The sequence below is a fragment of the Narcine bancroftii genome, chromosome 6, assembly GCF_036971445.1.
Source record: "Narcine bancroftii isolate sNarBan1 chromosome 6, sNarBan1.hap1, whole genome shotgun sequence".
NCBI classification, from domain to species: domain Eukaryota; kingdom Metazoa; phylum Chordata; class Chondrichthyes; order Torpediniformes; family Narcinidae; genus Narcine; species Narcine bancroftii.
In genome coordinates this window covers 93,330,518-93,354,007 of record NC_091474.1, presented here as the reverse complement: position 1 = coordinate 93,354,007, position 23,490 = coordinate 93,330,518, and the positions used below count along the sequence as shown (strand labels likewise).

Below are 23,490 nucleotides of genomic sequence, written 5' to 3'. Positions count from 1 at the left end.
GTTGAAATACCCTCTTTTGCTTTAGGTGCATCTTTAATGAAGGAGACAAACAAATGTCAGACTGATATTGACGCTGATATCTACACAAAACTTAAAAGCAGCCTAATGGTAAGAGTTTTATTAGTGCATTTGATACTGATTATCTTCAGGCATTGGAGACTGGCGGTGAGGTACAGAACAGTGCCATTAACTATTTGTCTAATCTGTGTGTTAGGTCTGCACGTTTTCTTTTACACCGAGGACCAGAGAGCGCTGTTTCGCCGAGTTATACTTGTGCAATCAGATGACAGTAAACTTGATTTGACTTGACTCAATCAGGGGGTCTTGAGGTCCACAGATCCAATAGATGGAGCTGAGATGCCAATGACATTCACCCTAGGGGCTCGTATCACAATGGCTGGGACCAGTCAAAGTGTTGCAACGTTTTACTTGTTCATACAAACCGCTATGTTCTGATGCAACAATTAGGGGTTTTAGACTGCAGGTCTGTATTGGCACAATTGACAAAATTTGCCACTACACAGGCCGTCTAAAAAGGAATTTTTAGTCAATTCCTGCACCGCGATTTATTCTGCAGGACCCCTACAACTTTTTAGGGGAAGCCTGCAGCGTAAATCGCACTGCAAAACTCACCTCATGAATTCGACGTCCAGCTGATGACGCAGGCCACGGTACTCCACCTAAAAGCACTGGGTCTAAGGCACACAAGGAGTGCAGTGTAAACAACCACAAGGTGAGTAATTATGTTAATTTATGTTAAATATTTCATCGATTTTTCCGACATTGCTGTCTAAAAAAACATTAATGTCTAGTTGGGGAAGTTCCTGAGTCTATCTATCCCGTAGAGAAAATCACAAAATTGTAAGTTTTTATTCCCTTTCATGAAAATAACAGAGTTTTTAATTTGAATGGCAGTAAAATCACTATTATCCAGAATTCAAGCAAGCAGGAACCTCAAGCAACCAGCAAGGAAAATAAATAAATAGAATTAAAATAAATAAAAGTTTAAAGTGGCAAATGTTCTCTGAAGTAACACATAGACCTTTGGTGAAGATGAGAGCAAATATTCAGCCAGAGGAGGGCCTTGGTTGTGCTTTGCTCATAGCAGTTGTTTGAATAAAGTTGTGTTTGAATAAAATGGCATCACCCAGGATGAAGAGTTGGTTGATGCCGCTCCCTGTTGGGGTGACTCTCTTAAAATGCCTGCTTATCCCTGCTTAGTAAGAGTTGCCCCGGTCAGAGACTTTATCTGTAAACTTGGGTGGGGGGGGGGGAATTAATTATCTATAATGTTATTGTTCATCTTTCGGGCGGTTCCATGAGGGGGAGGAACCTGCAGACTCAAAGAATGAGACCGAAAATAAAGTAAAATGCTTAAAGGTTTATATATTCATGCAAGGGAAGTTTGTTCCGTGTAAGTACAGTGTAGCATTTTTGCCTTTCAAACTGTTTATTCTTAACGCAGGTGTTTGTGTTGGGCATTGTAAGAGTGAGTCTCAAGCAACCAGAAAACTCGCCTATCTACCAATCCCCATAGGTTTTACTGTTCCTACCATTTTCAAACCTAAATGAGTGGGAAGTGCTGTTGTTGAACTGTGAAATGTAAACAACATGCTTCAATCAGTTCTCCAATTGCCAGGGATGATCTCTCCCTTTTGGGTTAACACTAGGTCAGTGTGACTTTATTGGGATTATAAGGAGTATTTCAATAGCGTTACAATTACAGGGTGTGTGAAGACATGGTCCCTGTCCCAGCCAGCAGGCTGCGTGGAGAATTTTCTTCACTGAGACAGTGGAGAACCTGAAGAATTTTGTGACATGTTCACGACAATAAATTCTGATTCTGAATTTTCTGCTGCAGAAGTTTGTGGAAGATGAGGTGCTGAATCTGTTCAGAAGGACAAAAACTTCAAGGAGTGTAAGGAGAGAGTGAGGGTACGATACTGGGATAGATGAGAGCGATGAATATTGGAGCACATTCAATATACTAAGGATCCCTACCATCCAGCTCACAGGATCTTTGACCCACCACCATCAGGAAGGAGGTACAGGAGCGTCAAAATCAGGACGGCCAGACTGGGGAATAGCTTTTCCAGCAGGCTGTGTGATTGATGAACGGTCCTGTATCCAAGGAAATAATTCCGGTATCTATCTATCGAGGGAGAGAGAGAGAGAGAGAGAAGGGAGGGAGAGAGAGAGAGAGAGAGAGAGAAAGAGGGGGAGAGAGAGATGGAAAGAGATAGGGATAGATAGAATGATAGATAGAGATATTATATCAATGTATATAGGTGATTATTATCAATTCATGTTATGTATTACATGTGCACTCTGTAGTCTAGAGAAATGCTCTTTTATCTGGTTCTATATGTACAGTCAGATGATTATAAACTTGACCAGTCAGTCTACTCCTGTCCTTATTATCTGTTCCGCTATGGTTGTAAATCTCCTCACACCCCACATCCTTCTAGCATTCAACATAAAGAAATAATTTGGCCACTTTCAGTCCAGATCCACAAAACCATCTGTGCCTGAGGGTGCAGTGAAACGCTTTCTCAGGAGATGGCCCTGACAAAACGTGAGGTGAGTATGGGCTGCAGGGTCACTAATCTTCACAGCCGACAAAGACGTGACCCCAAATACAGTGGGTGCAGTGACAATGGTGATTGGAGCCTTCTGAGCTCAGTACATATGTGAAATGTCTCAGTAAATGGGAGGAAATCAGAGTATCCAGGAAAAATCCACATAGACACGGGGAGAACGTACCAACTCCTTACAGACAGCACAAGATTTGAACCCAGTTGCTGGTGAGGTAATAGCATTCTGCTAACCATGCTAGTCTTGGAAGGTGAAAACAGAGAGGTCAGGGCAGTAACAGAGAATTAAAATGTAGGTAACTGGACACACAGGGATACCTTTGCGAACTGAATGGAGATGTTCTGCAAAGTGGTCACCTCATCTCTGTCACCCGGAGAAAAGGAGACTACACTTCAGGTTCATTGTCTTCTGATATACAACCTTGAAACAGTGACTCTGCACACACAAAAATACACAGTACATAAAGATCAATTTAAAATCAAAATAAATATACCCAGTATCTATTTAGGATAGTTTACATGGTTTTACTGCATCAATCTCACAGCCTGTGGGAAGAAGCTATTTCCCAGCCAGGCAGTCCTGATTTTGATGCTCCTGTACCTCCTTTTTAATGGTTGCATGTTGACCTTATGTGTGCTCGAGGGAAAGGGTCTTCCATAATTCAATAAGCCCTATTGACTTCTAGTAAATGTCATCTACAGAGGAAAGGGGGATCCCAGTGATCTTCTCTGTCTTGCCTTCCGGTCTGGGCTTTGCAGCTACTGTCCCACACAATGAAGCAGCCAGACTGGACACTCTGAACTGTGCTCCTGTAAAAGGTCATCAAGCTGGGGGCCAGTCGCTTTGCCTTCCTCAGCCTCCTCACAAAATTTAGGTGCTGCTGTGTCTTCCTTGAGAATGAGGAGATGTGATTGGGTCTCTGGAAGGGAGGGATGGAAGAAGTGCATCTCCCCGCAGTCGCGGGCGAAGCGAGTCTGTGGTGAAGGTGGACTCAGGAGCTGAAGAGAAAGCAGGTCCTTCGACGCTGGCATCACAGTGGGGTGGGGAGAGTGCGGACTGCACTGGGTGACACCATCAAAGGGGGTGACACCAAAATGACTGTCTGTAGAATTTTGGGGATGCAGGATTTCAGCAGAAATTTATTTTTTATAAAAATATCCCTGTTAAAACAGCAAAAGCATTTTTCAGAAGCCCAGCTTATATGTATCAATACACCTACATGGCTTTTTGAACCTTCGAGCACACTCTGGTCAGAGCTGTCATTATTCCCCAATGCAACAACACTTCAATGGTTCCGTCTGCACACGCTACCAGCACGCGCTATCGTTTTCATTGATGCTGGTGTTTTATAGACGCTGCTTTCATCAAATTTTGTGTTTTAGTGACAATATTGTGGTCATTAGTATTTGTGAACTGAAATCAATATCATTTTTTGAGAACGAAGTAGTAATTAAAGGAAAAGAAGGAGAAAAATCCTTCTGCTCTGTTACTAATAATGTTGCAACTCATTCAATATCCATGGGTGAGTGGGGGATTTGGCACCATGAGTTACCGCACTGGGTGACATCAACCCTTTTGACGACAATGCCCTTCAGAATGCTGGAAGGGGAGGGGGGGGGAGCATGCATGCAGTAATGAACTCTTGTTCGTGATCGTGGAAATGACGGCAGCAGAGATGTTGAACGCGGCGTGCTGGAAAGGGAATGTACTGGAGGGGCTCCATCTCGGTGCTCCTCCCAGTGATGGGTGGGTTGGTGGAGTGAGTGGGCCACTGTGCATTACTCCAATGTGTAGATGAGTGGTGAGTGGTGGAATCTGAGTGGAGTTGATGAGAAATGTTCAGGGGAATTAAAACAGGGAGTAACATCGAATCTGTGTGCTCGTGGTTGATGATTGGCTTGGTACGTGACTTTATGAACAGCCCCCTCTTCCAGGCAACTAGTCAGGGAGTGAAGAGTTAAGGTGCATCTATTGGGAGTTCAAAGGTCACAAAGTCATTGACAAAATGGATACAGAACCTTTGGCCCATCAAGTCTGCCCTGAAGCCCACATGCCCCACTTCCATCAATCCTACAACATCCCATTTAAATTTGAACATACAACACGGTAACAGGCCATTTCGGACCATGCTGACCAATTTATACCATTAAACTACAACCCCCCCCCCCCGGTACGATTTGAACGGTGGAAGGAAACCGGAGCCCCAGGAGAAAACCTACACAGGGGGGGAGTCACGTGATGGAGTAGTGGCCGGACGGTGAACTCCAGCCCTCTCCAGAAAAGTAAAAAAAAACAAAGGAAAACACAAAGGCACAGAAATAAAAGTTAAAAAAAAGTGAGTATAAAGGTGGAAAGAAGATGGCGACGAAAAAAGAAAAGTCGAAACCAACGGTAAGAAGAGAGGAAGAGAAGACAACGGAAGAAGAAGGAGAAGGCCTTACCTGTTCGAAGAAGCCCGCGGTGGAGAGAGAAACCCGCTCCCTCAGGTCGGTAGAAAGTGGACTACAAAAATGGCTCGCTGAGCCGAGTAAAAGTGCGCAACCGCACATGAAAAAAAAACACACCGACGGGAGGGGTGACCAGCTGGGGAGTCGATCTCCACAGCCAGCAACGACAGCTGCAGAACACCTGCAGCAAGAGGAGAACACAGAAGACAATGAAAACAAGAAAGAAGAGAAGAAAAGGGCAACAAAGAAACAACAGATGGCCAACCCAGAGGAAGAAGAAGAGGAAGAGGAAGAGTACAGTGAAATAGAAGAAGAAGAGAAAGGCAAGATAAAGGATATACTTTCTCTTATTAAAGAATACATGGAGTCATTTAAAGAATGGCAAACACAGGAATTTAATGATTTAAGAAGAAGAATAAACAACACAGAAGAGAAAATGAATAAAATAGATTTGACCTTAACAGAAATGGGAAAGAGAATGGACAAGATGGAAGAGCGGGAAGTAGCAGTAGAAATGGAGGTAGAGGACTTAATAAAGAAATTAGAGGAATCTAATAAAAAAAGTTATAGAGACACAAGAACTGTTAGCTCAGAAAATAGATATAATGGAAAATTATAACAGAAGAAATAACATAAAGAGAGTGGGCCTTAAGGAAGATGAAGAAGGCAAGAATATGAGAGAGTTTATAAAAGATTGGATCCCTAGGATCCTAGGATGTCCAGAACTACAGTAAGAAATGGAAATAGAAAGGGCACTAGAGCATTGGCCTTTAAACCACAACCACAACAAAAACCAAGATCTATTTTAGTAAAATTCCTAAGATATACTACAAGAGAAAAGGTACTGGAGAAGACAATGGAAAAAGTAAGAGAGGGCAACAAGCCACTGGAGTACAAAGGGCAAAAAATCTTCATTTATCCAGATATAAGTTTTGAACTCCTAAAGAAGAGAAAGGAGTTCAATACAGCAAAGGCGATTTTATGGAAGAAAGGGTATAAATTTATACTAAAGCATCCAGCAGTATTGAAAATATTTATTCCAGGACATCAAAACAGACTATTCTCAGATCCAGAAGAAGCACGAGAATTTGCAGAACAATTACAAAATAGACTGAGGGATGAAGACGTGTAATGAGAGTAAAAATGACCACGATTTATATGTATGTGGGTAAAGAGGTATAAGTGTGTATATGTATAATGTGCATATGTGAATGTATCCGTATTTAGAGGAAAATATAGATAGTATAGACAAGAATTAATAAGGGAAGGAAATGGAATAGAGGGAATAAGGAGGGAACTAAAAGAGTGACCTTTGTTACATATGAAAAGTGAAATCTTTTCTGGGGGGGGCTGGGTGGAGAGGAGTTGCGGTCACTGCAAAATCAGCTGACGCTTGCGAGTGAATTCGCAAACCCAAATGGAGTGGGGAGATGTTGTTGTCCGACAAGGGATAAAGGACAACTCAGGAGGGGAAGGGGAGATTGGGGCTAAAGAAGTTTTAAATAGGAGAATAAGGAAAATGTTTGATGTTTTAGGTATGTTGTCTTATAAAGGGTTTAAAATAAGAAAACAGAAATGGAAAAGGAGGAAAGGTAATGATGGAAAAATGGAAAGGGAAGATAAACAAAGTATAAAATGGCTACGTTGAACTATATGACTTTAAATATTAATGGAATACATAACCAAATTAAAAGGAAGAAACTGCTAAATTTACTGAAAAAAGAAAAAATTGATATAGCATTTGTGCAAGAAACACACTTAACTGAATTGGAGCACAAGAAATTAAAGAGAGATTGGGTAGGACATGTAACAGCAGCATCGTATAATTCAAAAGCAAGAGGAGTGGCTATATTAATTAGTAAAAATGTGCCATTTAAAATAGAAGAGGAAATAATAGATCCAGCAGGGACATATGTAATGATAAAATGTCAAATATATTCGGAGTTTTGGAATCTACTCAATGTATATTCACCTAACGAAGAAGATCAAAAGTTTATGCAAGATATCTTTTTGAAGGTAGCAAATACGCAAGGGAACATATTAATAGGAGGGGATTTCAACCTGAATTTGGATTCAAATATGGATAAAACTGGGAAAAAAATTAACAGAAAGAACAAAGTAACCAAATTTATAATTAAATCAATGGAAGAAATGCAACTTTTCGATATATGGAGGAAACAACACCCAAAAGAAAAGGAATATTCATATTACTCAGCTAGACATAAAACATACTCAAGAATAGACCTATTTTTGTTATCAGCTAGTATGCAAGATAGAGTAAGAAAAACAGAATATAAAGCTAGAATTCTATCGGACCATTCACCCTTAGTATTGACAGTAAAGCTAGAGGACATCCCTCCAAGAATGTATAGATGGAGATTAAACCCCATGTTACTTAAAAGGCAGGATTTTAGAGAATTTATTGAAAAACAAATAAAAATGTATTTTGAAATAAATACGGAATCAGTGGAAGATAAGTTTATACTATGGGATGCAATGAAAGCATTCATTAGAGGGCAAATAATAAGTTATGTAACCAAGATGAAGAAGGACTATAATCAGGAAACAGAGCAGTTGGAAAAGGAAATAGTAAATATAGAAAAAAAATTAGCAATGAAGGAAGATACAACTAAAAGAAGAGAATTGGCGGATAAAAAAATAAAATATGAAACACTATAAACATATAAGGTGGAGAAGAATATAATGAAGACATAACAGAAATATTATGAACTGGGTGAAAAAACGCACAAAATCCTAGCAAGGCAGCTTAAGACAGAACAAGCAAAGAAAATGGTATTGGCATCAAGGAAAAAAGACAAACAAATTACATATAATCCAAAAGAAATTAAGGAAAACTTTAGAGAATTTTATGAACAATTATACCGAACTGAAAACGAAGGGAAAGAAGGGAAAATAGATGAATTTCTGACTAAAATTGAACTACCAAAACTACAAATAGAGGAACAAAATAAATTAACAGAACCATTTGGAATAGTAGAAATACAAGAGATAATAAAAAAATTACCAAATAATAAGACACCAGGAGAGGATGGATTCCCAATAGAATTCTACAAAACATTTAAAGACTTATTAATTCCGCCCTTCCTGGATGTAATCAACCAGATTGATGAAACACAAAGCTTACCAGATTCATGTAAAACAGCAATAATTACAGTAATACTAAAGCAAGGGAAAGATCCACTCTCACCAGCGTCATATAGACCAATATCTTTACTAAACACAGATTATAAGATAATAGCTAAACTATTAGCAAACAGATTAGCAGAGCATGTACCGAAAATGGTAAATTTAGACCAAACTGGATTTATCAAAAAAAGACGCACAACAGACAATATTTGTAAATTTATTAACTTAATTCATGCAGTAGAAGGAAATAAAGCACCTACAGTAGCAGTTGCTTTAGACGCAGAGAAGGCCTTTGACAGAGTAGAATGGAATTATTTGTTCAAAGTATTGCAAAAATTCAGTTTACCGGAGAAGTATATTAATTGGATTAAAGCATTATATAAGGGACCGTTAGCGAAAGTGACAGTAAATGGACATATATCAAAGCAATTTAACTTAAGCAGGTCAACGCGGCAGGGATGCCCACTATCACCTTTATTGTTTGCGTTAGCTATAGAACCACTAGCAGAATTGATAAGAATAGATAATAATATAAAAGGAATAAAAATAAAAGACAAGGAATATAAAATCAGTCTATTTGCGGATGATATTATAGTGTACTTAACAGAACCAGAACTATCAATAAAAGAATTATATAAGAAATTGAAGGAATATGGAGAAGTGTCTGGTTACAAGATAAACGTAAATAAAAGTGAAGCAATGCCTATGAATAATGCGGATTTCTCAAAATTTAAGAAGGAATCTCCATTTAGATGGCAAATGCAGGCAATAAGATACCTAGGTGTACAAATAAACAAAAATCTCGGCCAACTATATAAACTCAATTATTATCCACTAATGAAAAAATTACAGGACAATTTAGAACATTGGAAAGATTTGCCACTAACACTAATAGGAAGAATAAACTGTATTAAAATGAACATTTTTCCAAGGATATTATACTTATTTCAGGCATTGCCAATACAATTGACAGAAAAATTCTTCAAGGAGTTAAAGAAAATAATAAGGAAATTTTTATGGAGAGGGGGGAAACCGAGGATAACACTAGATAAATTAACAGAATGGTATAAACAAGGAGGCTTACAACTGCCAAACTTTAAAAATTATTATAGAGCCGCACAATTAAGATACCTATCAGATTTTTATCAAACAAGGGAAAAACCAGACTGGACGAGATTAGAATTAGATAAAATAGGGGAAAAGATACCTGAACACATATTATATAAATGGGATGAAAAATTGGTACAACATAGAAGTTCTCCAGTATTACATCATCTCCTCAATATTTGGAAGAAGATTCATGTAGAAAGAAATAAAACAAATTATCAATTACCAAAACTAATATTGACGTAAAACAAGTTACTCCCTTTTACAATAGATAACCTTTCCTTTAGAGAATGGGGAAAAAAAGGGATTAAAAGAATAGAAAATTGTTTTTCAGGAAATAGATTCTTATCCTTTGAACAAATGAGAGATAAGTACAATATAACTCAAGATACAGCGCTGGCATATTACCAATTGAGATCCTACTTGAAGGATAAATTAGGAAGCAGTTTGAGTTTGCCAGAGGCAAGTAACCTTGAATATGTGATTACAGATACAATGATAATCAAAAGATTTATAACAAATATGTATATTAAACTGCAAGAAAATGAGAATGAGGAAACAAATGGTAAAACTAAACAAAAATGGGAACAAGATTTAAATATAACGATAAAAAAGGAAACATGGGAGAAATTATGCTCTGGAACGATGAGAAATACAATAAATACGAGGCTACGTATGATACAATATAACTGGATACACAGACTATACATTACACCTCAAAAGTTAAATAAATGGGACCCAACAGTATCTGATAGATGTTTTCGATGTAAAAAAGAAATGGGAACAACAATTCATGCAATCTGGACATGTGAGAAAGTAGAAAAATTTTGGGAAGATCTCAATCAGATATTAAATAAAATAACAGAAAACAATATACCAAAGAATCCAGAGATCTTTCTCCTAAGTAACATAAAAAATAAAGAATTTGGAATTGACTTAGATGATGCACAAAAAAGATTTGTTAAGATAGCTCTAGCCGTAGCAAAAAAATGTATTATGTCAACCTGGAAATTGGAAGATAATTTGAAAATACAACAATGGTATATAGAAATGAATAAATGTATTCCATTAGAAAAAATAACATATAGTTTAAGAAATAATATTGAAATATTCGAACAAATATGGGAGCCTTACATTAAATACAATAGCGAAAACCTACCGGGGACAATCATTACCTAAGTTGATGGAAGGAAAAGGAAAGAAAAGAATGGACTCAGTAGAATTTCTGGTGTATTTTTGATGAGTGACAACATTGTCTGACTGGTTTAATGTATCCTAGATTGTATACCTTAAATGGATGGGAGGGGGGGTGGGTTGGGAGGAGGGAGGTGGGGGGGGAGAAAATGTCACTGTATATGTGTGAAAAGGAAAAAGTGTGTATCATGGCTAATGTGATTTATGGTGTGAAAAATAAAAAATTTTAAAAAAAAAGAGAAAACCTACACAGACCCGGGGAGAACGTACGAACTCTTCACAGACAGTGCGAGATTCAAACCCCAGTCGGGTCCCAATCGCTGGCCCTCTCAAGGCATTGTGCTATCTGCATGACTCTCCCCACATTCCCATCAGTTCCCCACAGATCCTGCTCCTCATCCACGCGCAAGGGAATATTGACAACAGCCAATGATCCCACCCCCCCTTTATGGTGTTGGAGGGAACCGGAGTAGCTAGGAGAAACTTGCAGGGTCGCAGGCAGATTGTGCAAACTCCACATGGGCAGCGCGGGCAGAGAGGGTGGAACCTGGTGCCCGACGCTGTCTGCACGTCTACATCCAACAATGATTTCCATTCCCTCTGCAGACATTGATCAACTGTTCGAAAAACGTCACGGAGAGCCTGGAGGCTGAAGAACACAGTGAGCTCTACAAGATGTTGCAGACTGCTACTGACAAATTGAGATCTATCCGCATGAAAGGTATCGGCCTTGACGTCCACAAAATCTCGGCGTCCGATCCCAGTTGATACAGCTCCTGCTGCCTGTACCTATGTCCCCCATCCCTAGTTGCATGAGATTGGTTGGGATGGGCCATCCATACATGTTGTTTCTATGTGACATTCCAAGAGAACCCAAGTTTCTTTCAGAACTACAACCTTATAGGATCATGGGTTGAACTCTGCAAAGTTCTGGGGTTCGTATCTATCTGTTCAACCAAACAGGTAGCAGGAATTTAAATAATTTTGTATATAGAAAGGCATGGAGAAAGGTTGTGTCCCATGGTGGGAGTGTCCAGGACGAAAGTGCACAACATCAGGATTGAAGGGTCCACTTAGAACAGAGGTGAGTAGGAATTTTGTCAGCCGGTTGGGGGGGGGGGGGGTTAGTTCTGTGGAATTGTGGAGGCTGGGTCATTGACTGTATTTAAAGCAGAGATTGATAAATTCTGGATGAGCCAGGGCATCAAAGGTTATGGGGAGAAGGCCAGGCAATGGCGCTGAGTGGGAAAATGGATCATGATTAAATGGCAGGGCAGATGCAATGGGCTGAATGGCCTATTTCTGCTCCTACGAACTGTGGTGTTTTGGCATTACTAGTAGGGCAATGACTTCAAGGGTATGCAGAAGAAGTCCAAAAATCCGAGTGCCAGAAATCAAGAATGTCCGCGAATTTTAAAAACTCAAACTTTTTAAATTTACGCGTGCGTGCATAAGCGCCACAGATGCACCGCAGCATTTTTATTTTACTCTAAAAACTGCTCATTTCGATAAATGAAGCGTGCTGTATTTGTCTTTTGGCTTGGCTTCGCAGACGAAGATTTATGGAGGGGTAATGTCCACGTCAGCTGCAGGCTCGTTTGTGGCTGACAAATCTGATGCGGGACAGGCAGACACGGTTACAGCAGTTGCAGGGGAAAATTGGTTGGTTGGGGTTGGGTGTTGGGTTTTTCCTCCTTTGTCTTTTGTCAGTGAGGTGGGCTCTGCGGTCTTCTTCAAAGGAGGTTGCTGCCCGCTGAACTGTGAGGCGCCAAGATGCACGGTTTGAGGCGATATTAGCCCACTGGCGGTGGTCAATGTGGCAGGCACCAAGAGATTTCTTTAGGCAGTCCTTGTACCTCTTCTTTGGTGCACCTCTGTCACAGTGGCCAGCTCATCTCTTCTTTATTCCCCCTTAAAGAACTGCCCGAAAATCCAGAAAATCCCAAAGTCTGGACCGGCCCAATCCTCGAGTGGACCAGATTTTCAACTTCTTCTGTGGATTCTCTTTCCCCACATGATCCAAATGGAGAAATAATCTGCATTTGTTTGGAGAAGATTAAAGGGAATGTGGGAAGTGGGGTCTGCTGGGTTTTAAATGAGCATATGAAATTGGACCCAGAGGTTAAAGGGAGGGTAGGAGCTGGGCCCCAGGCGAACCATACACTGAGCCATCAGAATTTATAAATGTATATCAGAGTGTTACTATACAGGAACTCTCCGCCTTACGACTTTCATCCTTCTGCATGTACGGCCGAAAGTTTGTTAAAATATATAAAAATTTACCCAGTTTATAGGTATTTGACAAACTGTAACATAAATACAGGGCGCACAAGCGCCAAAAGGTGAGGACTTACCCTGGGCTCTGTAGGCTGGGTGTGGCCATCTTGATTCCTGCGCACATGCAAGAGTCTTCGGTTTGCACATATGCGGTTCGCATCCTGGAGTTGAGTTGGCGCATGTGCAAGAGTTAAGGGCACGAATTCAATATCATTAGGGCGTTTAACTCTCGCGCGTGTGCCATCCGGACTCTTAGACATGAACCCACCTGTGCATTCGCCTACTGAAGACTTGCACATGCGCACAGGAATCAAAATGGCCACACTCAGCCTAAGGACCCCGGGGCACCATCTAACAAGGTAAGTATGCACCTTTTGGTTCTTACGTGCCCTGAATCCCTGTTATTGCTTCTCAAATACAACATAAACTGCATTGATTCCGACATGCATCCATTCCGAGATACGACCAATCCTTCTGTCCGCTACGGTCGTAAGTCAGGGAGTAATTGTGATTCCGTACCCTTCCGCTGTTTGCAAATGCTGATTTTTCTTCGATATTTGTACTTTCATTACAGCTTGTCAGAACGTCAACCCGAAGATTTGCAGCTTCCCCATTGTCCCTGCTAACGGAGGCCTGATATGTCTGACCCTGAACAAGACCCGCTATTGTAAACCAATGTGCAACAAGGTACGGACGCTGCGTCGCGCATGGTAATGGGCCTCAGCGAAGGCCCCCTGCGCCGCTGATGGGTGGGAATTCTGCAGCTCCTGGGTGTCAGTAACCCTCCCTGAGTCTTTCTCAATGTGGTTGAGTAATAAGTTGATGTGAAAATACCATCCTCAGAAACCAGCGCAGTCAGCATAGTGGTTAGTGCAATACTGTTACCGCGCCAGCGGCCTGGGTTCGAATCCGCCGCTCTTTGTAGGGAGTTTGTACGTTCTCCCCATGTCTGCGTGTGTTTCCTCCAGGTGCTCCGGTTTCCTCCCACTGATCAAAGTCATTCCGAGGTAATAGATCAATTGGGAGTAATTTGGAGGCGAGGGCTCGTGGGCCCTAAAGGGCCTGTTACCATGCTATACTAATTAGGTAACCTTTGAGAAAGTATTCTCTCAAATCACAGAAGTTATCACTACCAGAGAACAGCAGAAACTTAGAACACTACAGCATGGTATGGCTCATCTCATCTGTGTCATATTATTCTGCCTTGTCCCAATAACCTGCACCCAGACTTAGCCCACCATGCCCCTCCCATTCATGATCCTATCCAAATTTTTCTTAAATATTGAAATCGAACCCGTATTGATCACCTCAACTGGTAGCTCATTCCGTACTCTCACCACCCTCTGTGTGAAGAAATTCCCCCAAATGATCCCCTTAAACATTTCCCATTTGATCCTTAACCCATGTCCTCTGGTTCTTGTCTCATCCCCCAATATTTTTGTGTACCTCTGGCAAAACTCCGACGCTCCAGGGAATAAAGTCCGGACCTATTTGACCTTTCCCTGTACCTCAAGTCCAGGGAGTATCTTCAGACAGTGAAAAAGGCCTGGCAGCTGCCACTACCACACACTCATTGACACAGATCTCATCCTCCCCCATTTCCCATTAACACCCTCCAGCTACAGCCCTGCTTGCAATCTCTGCGGTGTGTGAGGAAATGGGAAAATGCACGCAGTCACAGAGAGAACCTGCCAACTCCACACAGACAGCTCCGAGTTAAGCAAGAAAGCTGTGATTGTAGTTTACACAGAAATTCCATTATTTTTCCCCCCATAAATATTGCAGTAGTATCTACCTCATCGACAAAGGGCTCAGGCTCAAAATGTTGGTTATGTATCTTTCTCTCCTATGGACACTTACCATATAACCATATAGCCACTTACAGCACAGAACAGGCCAGTTCGGCCCTACTAGTCCATGCCGTAACAAATCCCCACCCTCCTAGTCACACTGACCAGCGTCCATACCCCTCCAGTCCTCTCCTATCCATGTAACTATCCAGTCTTTCCTTAAATGTAACCAATGATCCCGTCTCGACCACGTCTGTCGGAAGCTCATTCCACATCCCTACCACCCTTTGCATAAAGAAATTTTCCCTCGTGTTCCCCTTATAATTTTCCCCCTTCAATCTTAAACCATGCCCTCTAGTTTGAATCTCCCCCAATCTTAATTGAAAAAGCCTATCCACGTTTACTCTGTCTGTCCCTTTTAAAATCTTAAACACCTCTATCAAGTCCCCTCTCAATCTTCTACGCTCCAGAGAAAAAAGCCCCAGTCTGCACAACCTTTCCCTGTAACTCAAACCTTGAAATCCTGTCAACATTCTCGGAACCTTCTCTGCACTCTCTCTATTTTGTTTATATCTTTCCTATAATTTGGTGACCAAAACTGTACACAGTACTCCAAATTTGGCCTCACCAATGCCTTGTACAATTTCATCATAACCTCCCTACTCTTGAATTCAATACTCCGATTTATGAAGACCAACATTCCAAATGCCTTCTTCACCACACCATCTACCTGAGTATCAGCCTTGAGGGTACTATTTACCATCACTCCTAAATCCCTTTGTTGCTCTGCACATCTCAATAGCCTACCATTTAATGCATATGACCTATTTAGATTTGCCTTTCCAAAATGTAACACCTCACACTTATCTGTATTAAATTCCATCAGCCATTTCTCAGCCCACACCTCCAGCCTTCCTAAATCACCTTTTAATTTACGGTAATCTTCCTCACTGTCCACAACACCACCAATCTTTGTATCATCCACAAACTTACTTATCCAATTTTCCACCCCAACTTCCAGATCATTAATATATATAACATACAATAGTGGACCGAAGACCGATCCCTGAGGAACTCCACAAGTCACCAGCCTCCAATTGGACAAACAATTTTCTACCAGTACTCTCTGACATCTCCCATCCAACCATTGCTGAATCCATTTCACTACCTCCTCATTTATACCTAATGCCTCCACCTTTTTTCCTAACCTCCTGTGGGGAACTTTGTCAAAAGCTTTACTAAAGTCTAAATAGACAACATCCACAGCTTTCCCTTCATCAACCTTTTTTGTAACCCCCTCGAAAAACTCAATCAGGTATGTCAAGCATGATCTACCCCTGACAAAACCATGCTGATTACTCCCTATCAATCCCTGTACCTCCAAATATTTGTAAATACCATCCCTCAGAACACTTTCCATCAACTTACCCACCACAGACGTCAGACTCACGGGCCGATAATTCCCAGGTTTACATTTAGACCCTTTCTTAAACAGCTGGACCACAGGCGCCACCCTCCAATCCTTTGGCACTACCCACGTGGCCAGTGACATCCTAAATATCTCTGTTAATGGCCCCACTATCTGTCCACTAGCCTTCCTGAGTGTCCTTGGGAATATTTTGTCCGGTCTTTATCTTTTTCAACACAGCCATCACTACCTCCTCGGTTATCCTTATATGCTTCATGACCTCCCCACTATCATTAAGGTAGCTTAAGGTATCTAGATGTCTGGATTTATGCCGGACAGTCCAGCTTTTGAGAACTTTTGTTCTACACCCCCAAATGGGGGTCAAATTAAGGGGCAGAAAGGGCATTTACCTGTTAAATGCGACGTTCCGGATCTATAGGCCATGCGAATCAATGGCACGTGTGTGGTGAGGGGGAACTGTGACAGTGGTGCACGAAGGTTCGTGGCAGTTAAGCCTCCCACACACCACCCCCCTCCCCCGCTGAGAGAGCTTCTGACACTGACTGTGCATGTCCTCCATTTTGGAAATGGCCACCCTACAGGACGTCGCAAGATTGGCTGAGTTTCTCTAGCGTTTCTGTGTTTTTACAATGTTTGCAGACTTTCGTGTTTCACCCCTCCTCCGGCAGCCTATTCCATATATCCACCACCTCCTGTGTAAAAATAAAGTTACCCCTCAGGTTCCTATTAAATCTCTATACCCCCATCTCACCTTAAATCATTTAGTTACCGATTCCCCTACTCTTGGCAAAAGACTCCCTGTGTTAACCTGATCTATGCTCTCATGATTTTGTCCACCTCTATGAGATCACCCCTCACCCTCCTGCGCTCCAAGGAATAAAGTCCCAGCCTGCTCAACCTCTCCCTTTTTCTCAGACTGTTGAAGGTGAGGAGATTGTACACACCATACAGAGGCCACATCATCAAGGTTCTACACAATTGTAGTGATCCTGGAGTCAGATTGATTCACATCCCTTTCGAGCTTAGTACAAAAGAAGCCAGGCTACAGTATTGACAGACATCCGATTGGAAGTGAGCGGATACAGAAGGTTTCTCAGTGGGAAAGCTTGGGGGGGATTATGGAGCCCTGAAGTCAGCGTGACTTCAGAAAATGCCTGAGATTGGAAACTAAGGGTGAGTGGGTCAGAAAGGGAACAATCTAAGAGATGTTTGATCAGTTGAATGCTGTCTGCCAGAGAATAGGAGGACAAAATGAATGAGGGAGTTTATTTTCTGCATTTACTGTAGACAGAACACAAATGCTGATGGACCGTCAATAATTCACAAAGGCTGAGTAATGAAACCATCAGGCTTTTAATAGCTAAAGACTGGAATACTATTAAACAACCATCCATATCTAACTGAGGAAAGCAAAGGGAAAGGGGTTACCTGCAAGGATTGGTCTCGGGAGGCGTGTCCAGTCAATAGCAGCCAATGACAGTGTAGTAGTGGTTTGCCGCTCACACACACACACACACACAACACACACACACAACACACACACACAACACACACACACAACACACACACACACACACACATTAAATTACCTGCTGGTTTCAGACAGGAAATGAAACCTTGAAGAAGTGCCGATTCTTCACTCACAAGACACATGTTACCTCAGCGACCCTGGACATTCCGTTCCACACCCTTGATCAGTGAGCGGGGCATTGAGAGCTCTCCGAGTCTGATCGCATTTTAATGGGAGCAGTTTCTTTATCTGCAGAGAAGCCCTCATTAATTTTAGTTCAATCTTCACAGGGTTATGACTTCCAGTTCATCAGGAGGTCTCGAGGGCCTGAAAGCTGTGGAAAAGAGACAGAATATAAGTGGAGAACTCAGTATATTAGTGGTGATCGGCTGGCAGTCTGTACAGGTGGGTCCCTCTACACTAGTGTTAAGGACTGGAGGCATTATTGATGGTTATGAAGGTGGGTCTACAATGCACAGGAGATTCCCTCTACACTAAGGTATGAAGGTGGGTCCCTCCATTCCACCCTGGGGATTCACTCCATGGTATGAAGGTGGGTCACTCTACACCACCCTGGAGACTCACTGGGCACTGAGGCATGAAGGTGGGTCCTGTGTCATCTTCTTCTCTTCTCTGTATCTTTGTATCCATGAACTGAAGGCATAATTGATGGTTATTCCCGAGGGCATGGGACATGCAGGGGGAGCACTTGCGCCGCTGATTGCCCAGGAGAGGGCAGGTTGCGGTTATGTGGGGAGAATGGAGGGGCTTGGCATGAAAGCAAGGTGAGAGTGCAACTGATTGAGACAGACAAAATTCAGAAGTGAACAAGACATCCGCAGATGCTTGAAAACTAGGGGATGAACTGCCTTACTTTGACAGTGAGAATCACTGCTCTAGACCTAAATGTTACTGAAATATTTTGCTTGAGAAAAATTGTCATTGGCCCATTTCCTTTGGAGTCATGAAACCATGCACATGACGAGTCAATGAGGTACGATTAAAACAGTGGTTTACGAACTTTTTCTTTCCATTCACATCCCACCTTAAGCAATCCCTGACTTATCACAGAGCACCATCTTTATTTATTTTCTGGAGGGTGGTTTATATGAATGTTTACACTATGATGCTGCAGCAAACAACGAATTTCATGACTTGATCATGGGAATAAATTCTGATTCTGAGCTCAGCAAGTCAGGCAGGTAAGAGACAGTGGACGTTTCCATCGAGAACCCTTCATGAGGGAAGTAATAAAGAGCTCCTGGCTGAGGCATTCCAGCCCAAACTGTCGAACATCAGTTTCTTTCCACTGACCTGTTGAGTTCCTTCTTCACTTTGAAGGGTCGATGGGGGAAATAATTCGCCAGGTCTAAAACCAGTGGGCAGAGGTTCAGTGGTTCTCAACGTTTTTCTATCTACTCACATCCCACTTTAAGCAATCCTTATGCCGAGAGGAGTCACGTGATGGAGTAGTGACTGGTCGAGTGGAACCAGCCCTCTCCAGAGAAAAGAAAAAAAAAGTTTGAAAAAACAGAGCTCAATAAACATAACATACAGGAAGAGAAAGATAAAGTTAGAGTGAAGAGACAAAAGATGGCACCCAAAAGAGAAAAAGTAAGAACAGAGAAAAGGGAAGAAGGAAAATCATTAGAGAAGAAAGAAGGCCTTACCTGCACATCAGAGCAGAGAGCCACCTGGAGAGGAGCAGCCATTCTCTACTGTTGGTGAGTCCCCAGAGGAGCGGTGTCCTCCCGACCGGCGAACTTCAAAAATGGCTCTCAGAGCCAAGAGGTACGCAACTGCACATGCGCAAAGAGTTGCGCATGCGCAGTGCACAAGCAAAAGAAAAGGTTAACGCCGGCGGGAGGGGGGCTCAGCTGAGGAGCGGCCAATTGCAGAGCGGCCAGCTGAGAGATGCCCAGTATCGGGGCGTTCAGCTGGAGGAAGCAAACAAGGAAAAAAAGAAGAGTGGTGAGAAAGAGAATGAAGGGCGGGAAGGGGATGAGCAAGCAACGGGGTGACCGGCAGGGGGATGGCCTGCAGCGGGTCGGCCTGCAGCGAGAGGCTCAACAATGGGTCGACCTGCGGCGGGAGGCCCAACAATGGGTCGACTTGAGGCGGGAGGCCCAACATCAGGAGACACAGCAGCTGGAGGCCCAACAGCAGAAGACACAGCAGCTGGAGGCCCAACATCAGGAGACACAGCAGCTGGAGGCCCAGCAAGGATACAGAAGCAGCTCACCAGAGAAGGATGAAGATACAAAGATACAGAGAAGAGAAGATGACACAGACACAGAAGAAGAGGAGGAAGAAGACCAAGAATTTCAAAGGAAAGAAGGTAAAATAGAAGGACAAAATTTAGATAAAACCTTTTTTTAAGAACAAATTAGCTCATTAAAAGAATGGCTATCGTTAGAATTTAGTTCAATCAAAAGAAAAATGAAAAGAGCTGAAGACAGAATGCAAAGCTTAGAGTTGGTCATGACTGAAACAGGGAAAAGAGTAGAAAATGTGGAGGAACGAGAAGCTGCTGTAGAAATGGAGATAAATTATTTAAGAGGGAAGTTAAAGAGACACACGATTTATTGTCACAAAAAATTGACGTATTGGAAAACTACAGTAGGCGAAACAACAAAAATAGTGGGCCTGAAAGAAGGCAAAGAAGGGTCAGATATGAAGGAATTTATAAAAGGATGGATCCCAAAGGTGCTGGGAATAACAGACTCACATGAAGAAATAGAAATCGAAAGGGCGCTTAGAGCACTAGTACCGAAACCGCCTCCATATCAAAAACAGAGATCCATATTGGTAAAACGACAAGAGAGAACATACTAGAGCAGGCAAGAAAGGTTAGAGAAGACAATAAGCCTTTGGAATATAAGGGACAAAAAATATTTTTTTACTCAGACATAAGCTTCGAACTTTTAAAGAAGAGGAAGGAATTCAACACAGTGAAAACAATCAAGAAAGGTTATAACTTTATATTAAGACATCCAGCAGTACTCAAAGTATTCATTCCTGGGGAATGGAATAGACCCAAAGAAAGCCCAAGAATTTGCTGAACATTTTCAGGACAGGAGAAGAGGAGTGACAAGAAGGATGACTGGCAAGAAAATATACAAAAATATATAATAAATATAAAGTAAAGAAAATGTATATATAAAGATTTAAAGATGGATAAGAGAAGGGGGGGAAGAAGGGAAAAAAAGAGAGAGAGCTTTGGTATATGTATAGGAAAATAGTGTTCTCTGGGGGGGGGAAGAATAATAGTCACTGCGAAATCGGTTGACGCTTGCGAGTAAGTTCGCAAACTGAATGGAAAGGGGGGGTTGTGGTTGCCGTCAAGGGACAAGGAGCAATCCAAGGAGGGGAGGTTCATTTGGGGTTAAAGGGTTATTTCTTGTGGGGATTGTTGGGGTATTTCATGTCTTAAATTCATTGTCATCTATTGAGATTAAAAAGGAAAACTTCAAAAACAGTAATAGGAAAAAAAGGGGATGGAGGTGGTGAAGCATGGAAAAGAAATGAAAATAAAGATATAAGATGGCCACATTGGACTATAGGACTATAAACTTTGGCTTGGCTTCGCGGACGAAGATTTATGGAGGGGGTAAAAGTCCACGTCAACTGCAGGCTTGTTTGTGGCTGACAAGTCCGATGCGGGACAGGCAGACACGGTTGCAGCAGTTGCAGGGGAAAATTGGTTGGCTGGGGTTGGGTGTTGGGTTTTTCCTCCTTTGTCTTTTGTCAGTGAGGTGGGCTCTGCAGTCTTCTTCAAAGGAGGTTGCTGCCCGCCAAACTGTGAGGCGCCAAGATGCACGGTTTGAGGCGATATCAGCCCACTGGCGGTGGTCAATGTGGCAGGCACCAAGAGATTTCTTTAGGCAGTCCTTGTACCTCTTCTTTGGTGCACCTCTGTCACGGTGGACAGTGGAGAGCATTAACGGAATATATAACCAAGTTTAAGTGTATCCCATTGGAAAAAAAACAAATCACATAAAATTTAAAAGTTACAATGTTTGAAAAAAATCTGGGAACCATATATGGAACATAACAGAAAGAGCAGGCCTCGGACCACCACCACCTAAAATGATAAGATAAACATGATCAGATTTAATGTGTATAAGTAGATGATACGCCTTTTTTGTTTGATTCCTTTTGTATAAAGATATTGTTTTATTGTATTTTATATGTTCAATATTTACTGTTTTTGGAGGGGGGTGGGAAGGGGGAAGGGAGGGATGGGGAAAAAAGAGAAAATGTCACTGTGAATATTTAAAGAGATGTATCTGTAAATATATTGGTTGATATGGTTCATGGTGCGATAAATAAAGAATTACAAAAAAAATGCAATCCCTATGCCATCGGTGCTCTGTGATTAGTAAGGGATGGCTTAAGGTGGGATGTGGGTGAGAAGGGAAGGTTGAGAATCACTGTTCTAGGCCCAATTTTTACTGAAATGTTCTGCTTGAGAAAAATGGTCCTTGGCCCATTTCCTTTGGAGTTCTGAAACCGTGCATAGAACAAGGTACGATTAAAACAGTGGCATGCAAACTTTTTCTTTCCACCCTCCTTAAGCAATGCCTTACAGAGCACCGATGGCATATGGAATACTTAAGGTGGTATGTGAGTGGAAAGAAAAAGTTTTAAAACCTCTGGTGTAACTAAGGGAATGAGTTTTAGACAGTCTGAGAAAGAATTATTTCACCCAGAGACTGGTTGGATTCAGAATGTATCTCAAAGTGTGTTGTGTCACAGTAGCAGTGTCATGTATTACAAGTGTAAACATTATAAATTACAGTTCCAATAAATACAGTATTTAAAAATAAACCATTTGTGCAAAAAAAAGTGCAGTTGGGTCTCTTGGTTGTTGTCCATTCGGGAATCTGATGGCAGAGGGGAAGAAGCTGATTTTGTAACATTGGGTGTTCATCTACAAGTTCTTGTACTTCCTTCCTGGTGGTAGCAGTAGGCCCTCTTAAAACTGGCATGTAAAAACGGGGTTAACCGGGCACCCCAGTTATACTGCAGTTAGAAAGGGTCTGACCTGGTCAACCCCATCGGAATCCAACCAGGTCCCAGACCTACCTCAGGGGCAGTCAGGGAACCCAGTTAAACTTGCCTACGTTACAACCCCAGGGGATTTGAAAATGAAAATGGCCGGCCCGCTCATTCTAGTGGCGTCAGCGCTTTTCAGCAGCTGAACATCCGGCAGCACATGGCAAGTCATTGCGGGGGGGCGGGATCTCCCTTCAATCGCCGGGTTGACAGTTTTAATGGGCCGATTTCCCCCTGCGACTTGGAAGGAGCTTCCAGCACCTTTGCCCCAGTAATCGCTCCTGAGTCCCAGGAGGGCAACCCAGTTTAGAAGAGGCTAGCGAGAAGAGGGCATAGCCTGGCTGAATCTGGAAGAGCACCTGAGGGCTGGTGGAAGTAGAGACTCCCACTGAAGAGGATTGAATCAGCCACACAGGAACCAGTGTGTGGCTCAGAGCACACACTGACGGATTGTCACGGGGTGGGGGGAGGCTGTCAGGGAAGCCACTGAGAGTATGCCTACAGCTGCTCATAAACCCATTTGCTCTCTTCATAGCAAGCTCCATCGCTGTAAGTGCGGAACCATCGTACTACTTCCCCAAGCGCTGTCAAGATGTACTCGACGATTACAAACAGGAGACTCTCTTGATAGCGGACTTCGAGAAGGAACTCCGGGAAAAGGGCCATGGGAAAGTCAACAACAGGACCATGTGCCTAGTGTGTGGAGTTTAATACCTTCCTATTGAAGTACTCTGGGTCTTCATTACTCAGAATCGACTGAAAGCAGCAACATTAATAACATGTCTCAATGCTACATTTAAATGTCCTCCATTCGGACTCAGTGTTTCAATAGATGTTTTACAATCTTCACATGTATTACAGTACTGTTTCATCTGTATTACATTCCTGAACATCTGTATTAGTTTTCACCTGTATTACATACCTATACTTCCTTTA

General features: G+C 42.1%; 1 protein-coding gene and 1 long non-coding RNA gene across 2 annotated transcripts in view; one reads left to right on the top strand and one right to left on the bottom strand.

The window, feature by feature from the left end:
- LOC138736370 (uncharacterized) overlaps positions 1-17,895 on the bottom strand; it is a 27,728-nt gene extending 9,833 nt beyond the window's left edge. Inside the window, exon 1 of the long non-coding RNA XR_011340243.1 lies at positions 17,576-17,895. This is a non-coding gene — a long non-coding RNA (uncharacterized lncRNA). The remainder of the gene's footprint in view (positions 1-17,575) is intronic.
- LOC138736369 (uncharacterized) overlaps positions 1-23,490 on the top strand; it is a 26,505-nt gene extending 3,015 nt beyond the window's left edge. Inside the window, exons 2-6 of the mRNA XM_069885769.1 lie at positions 26-108; positions 11,097-11,211; positions 13,342-13,454; positions 17,787-17,901; positions 23,090-23,490. Coding sequence (XP_069741870.1) covers positions 26-108; positions 11,097-11,211; positions 13,342-13,454; positions 17,787-17,901; positions 23,090-23,265 — 602 coding nt within the window. The 3' untranslated portion in view covers positions 23,266-23,490. The remainder of the gene's footprint in view (positions 1-25; positions 109-11,096; positions 11,212-13,341; positions 13,455-17,786; positions 17,902-23,089) is intronic.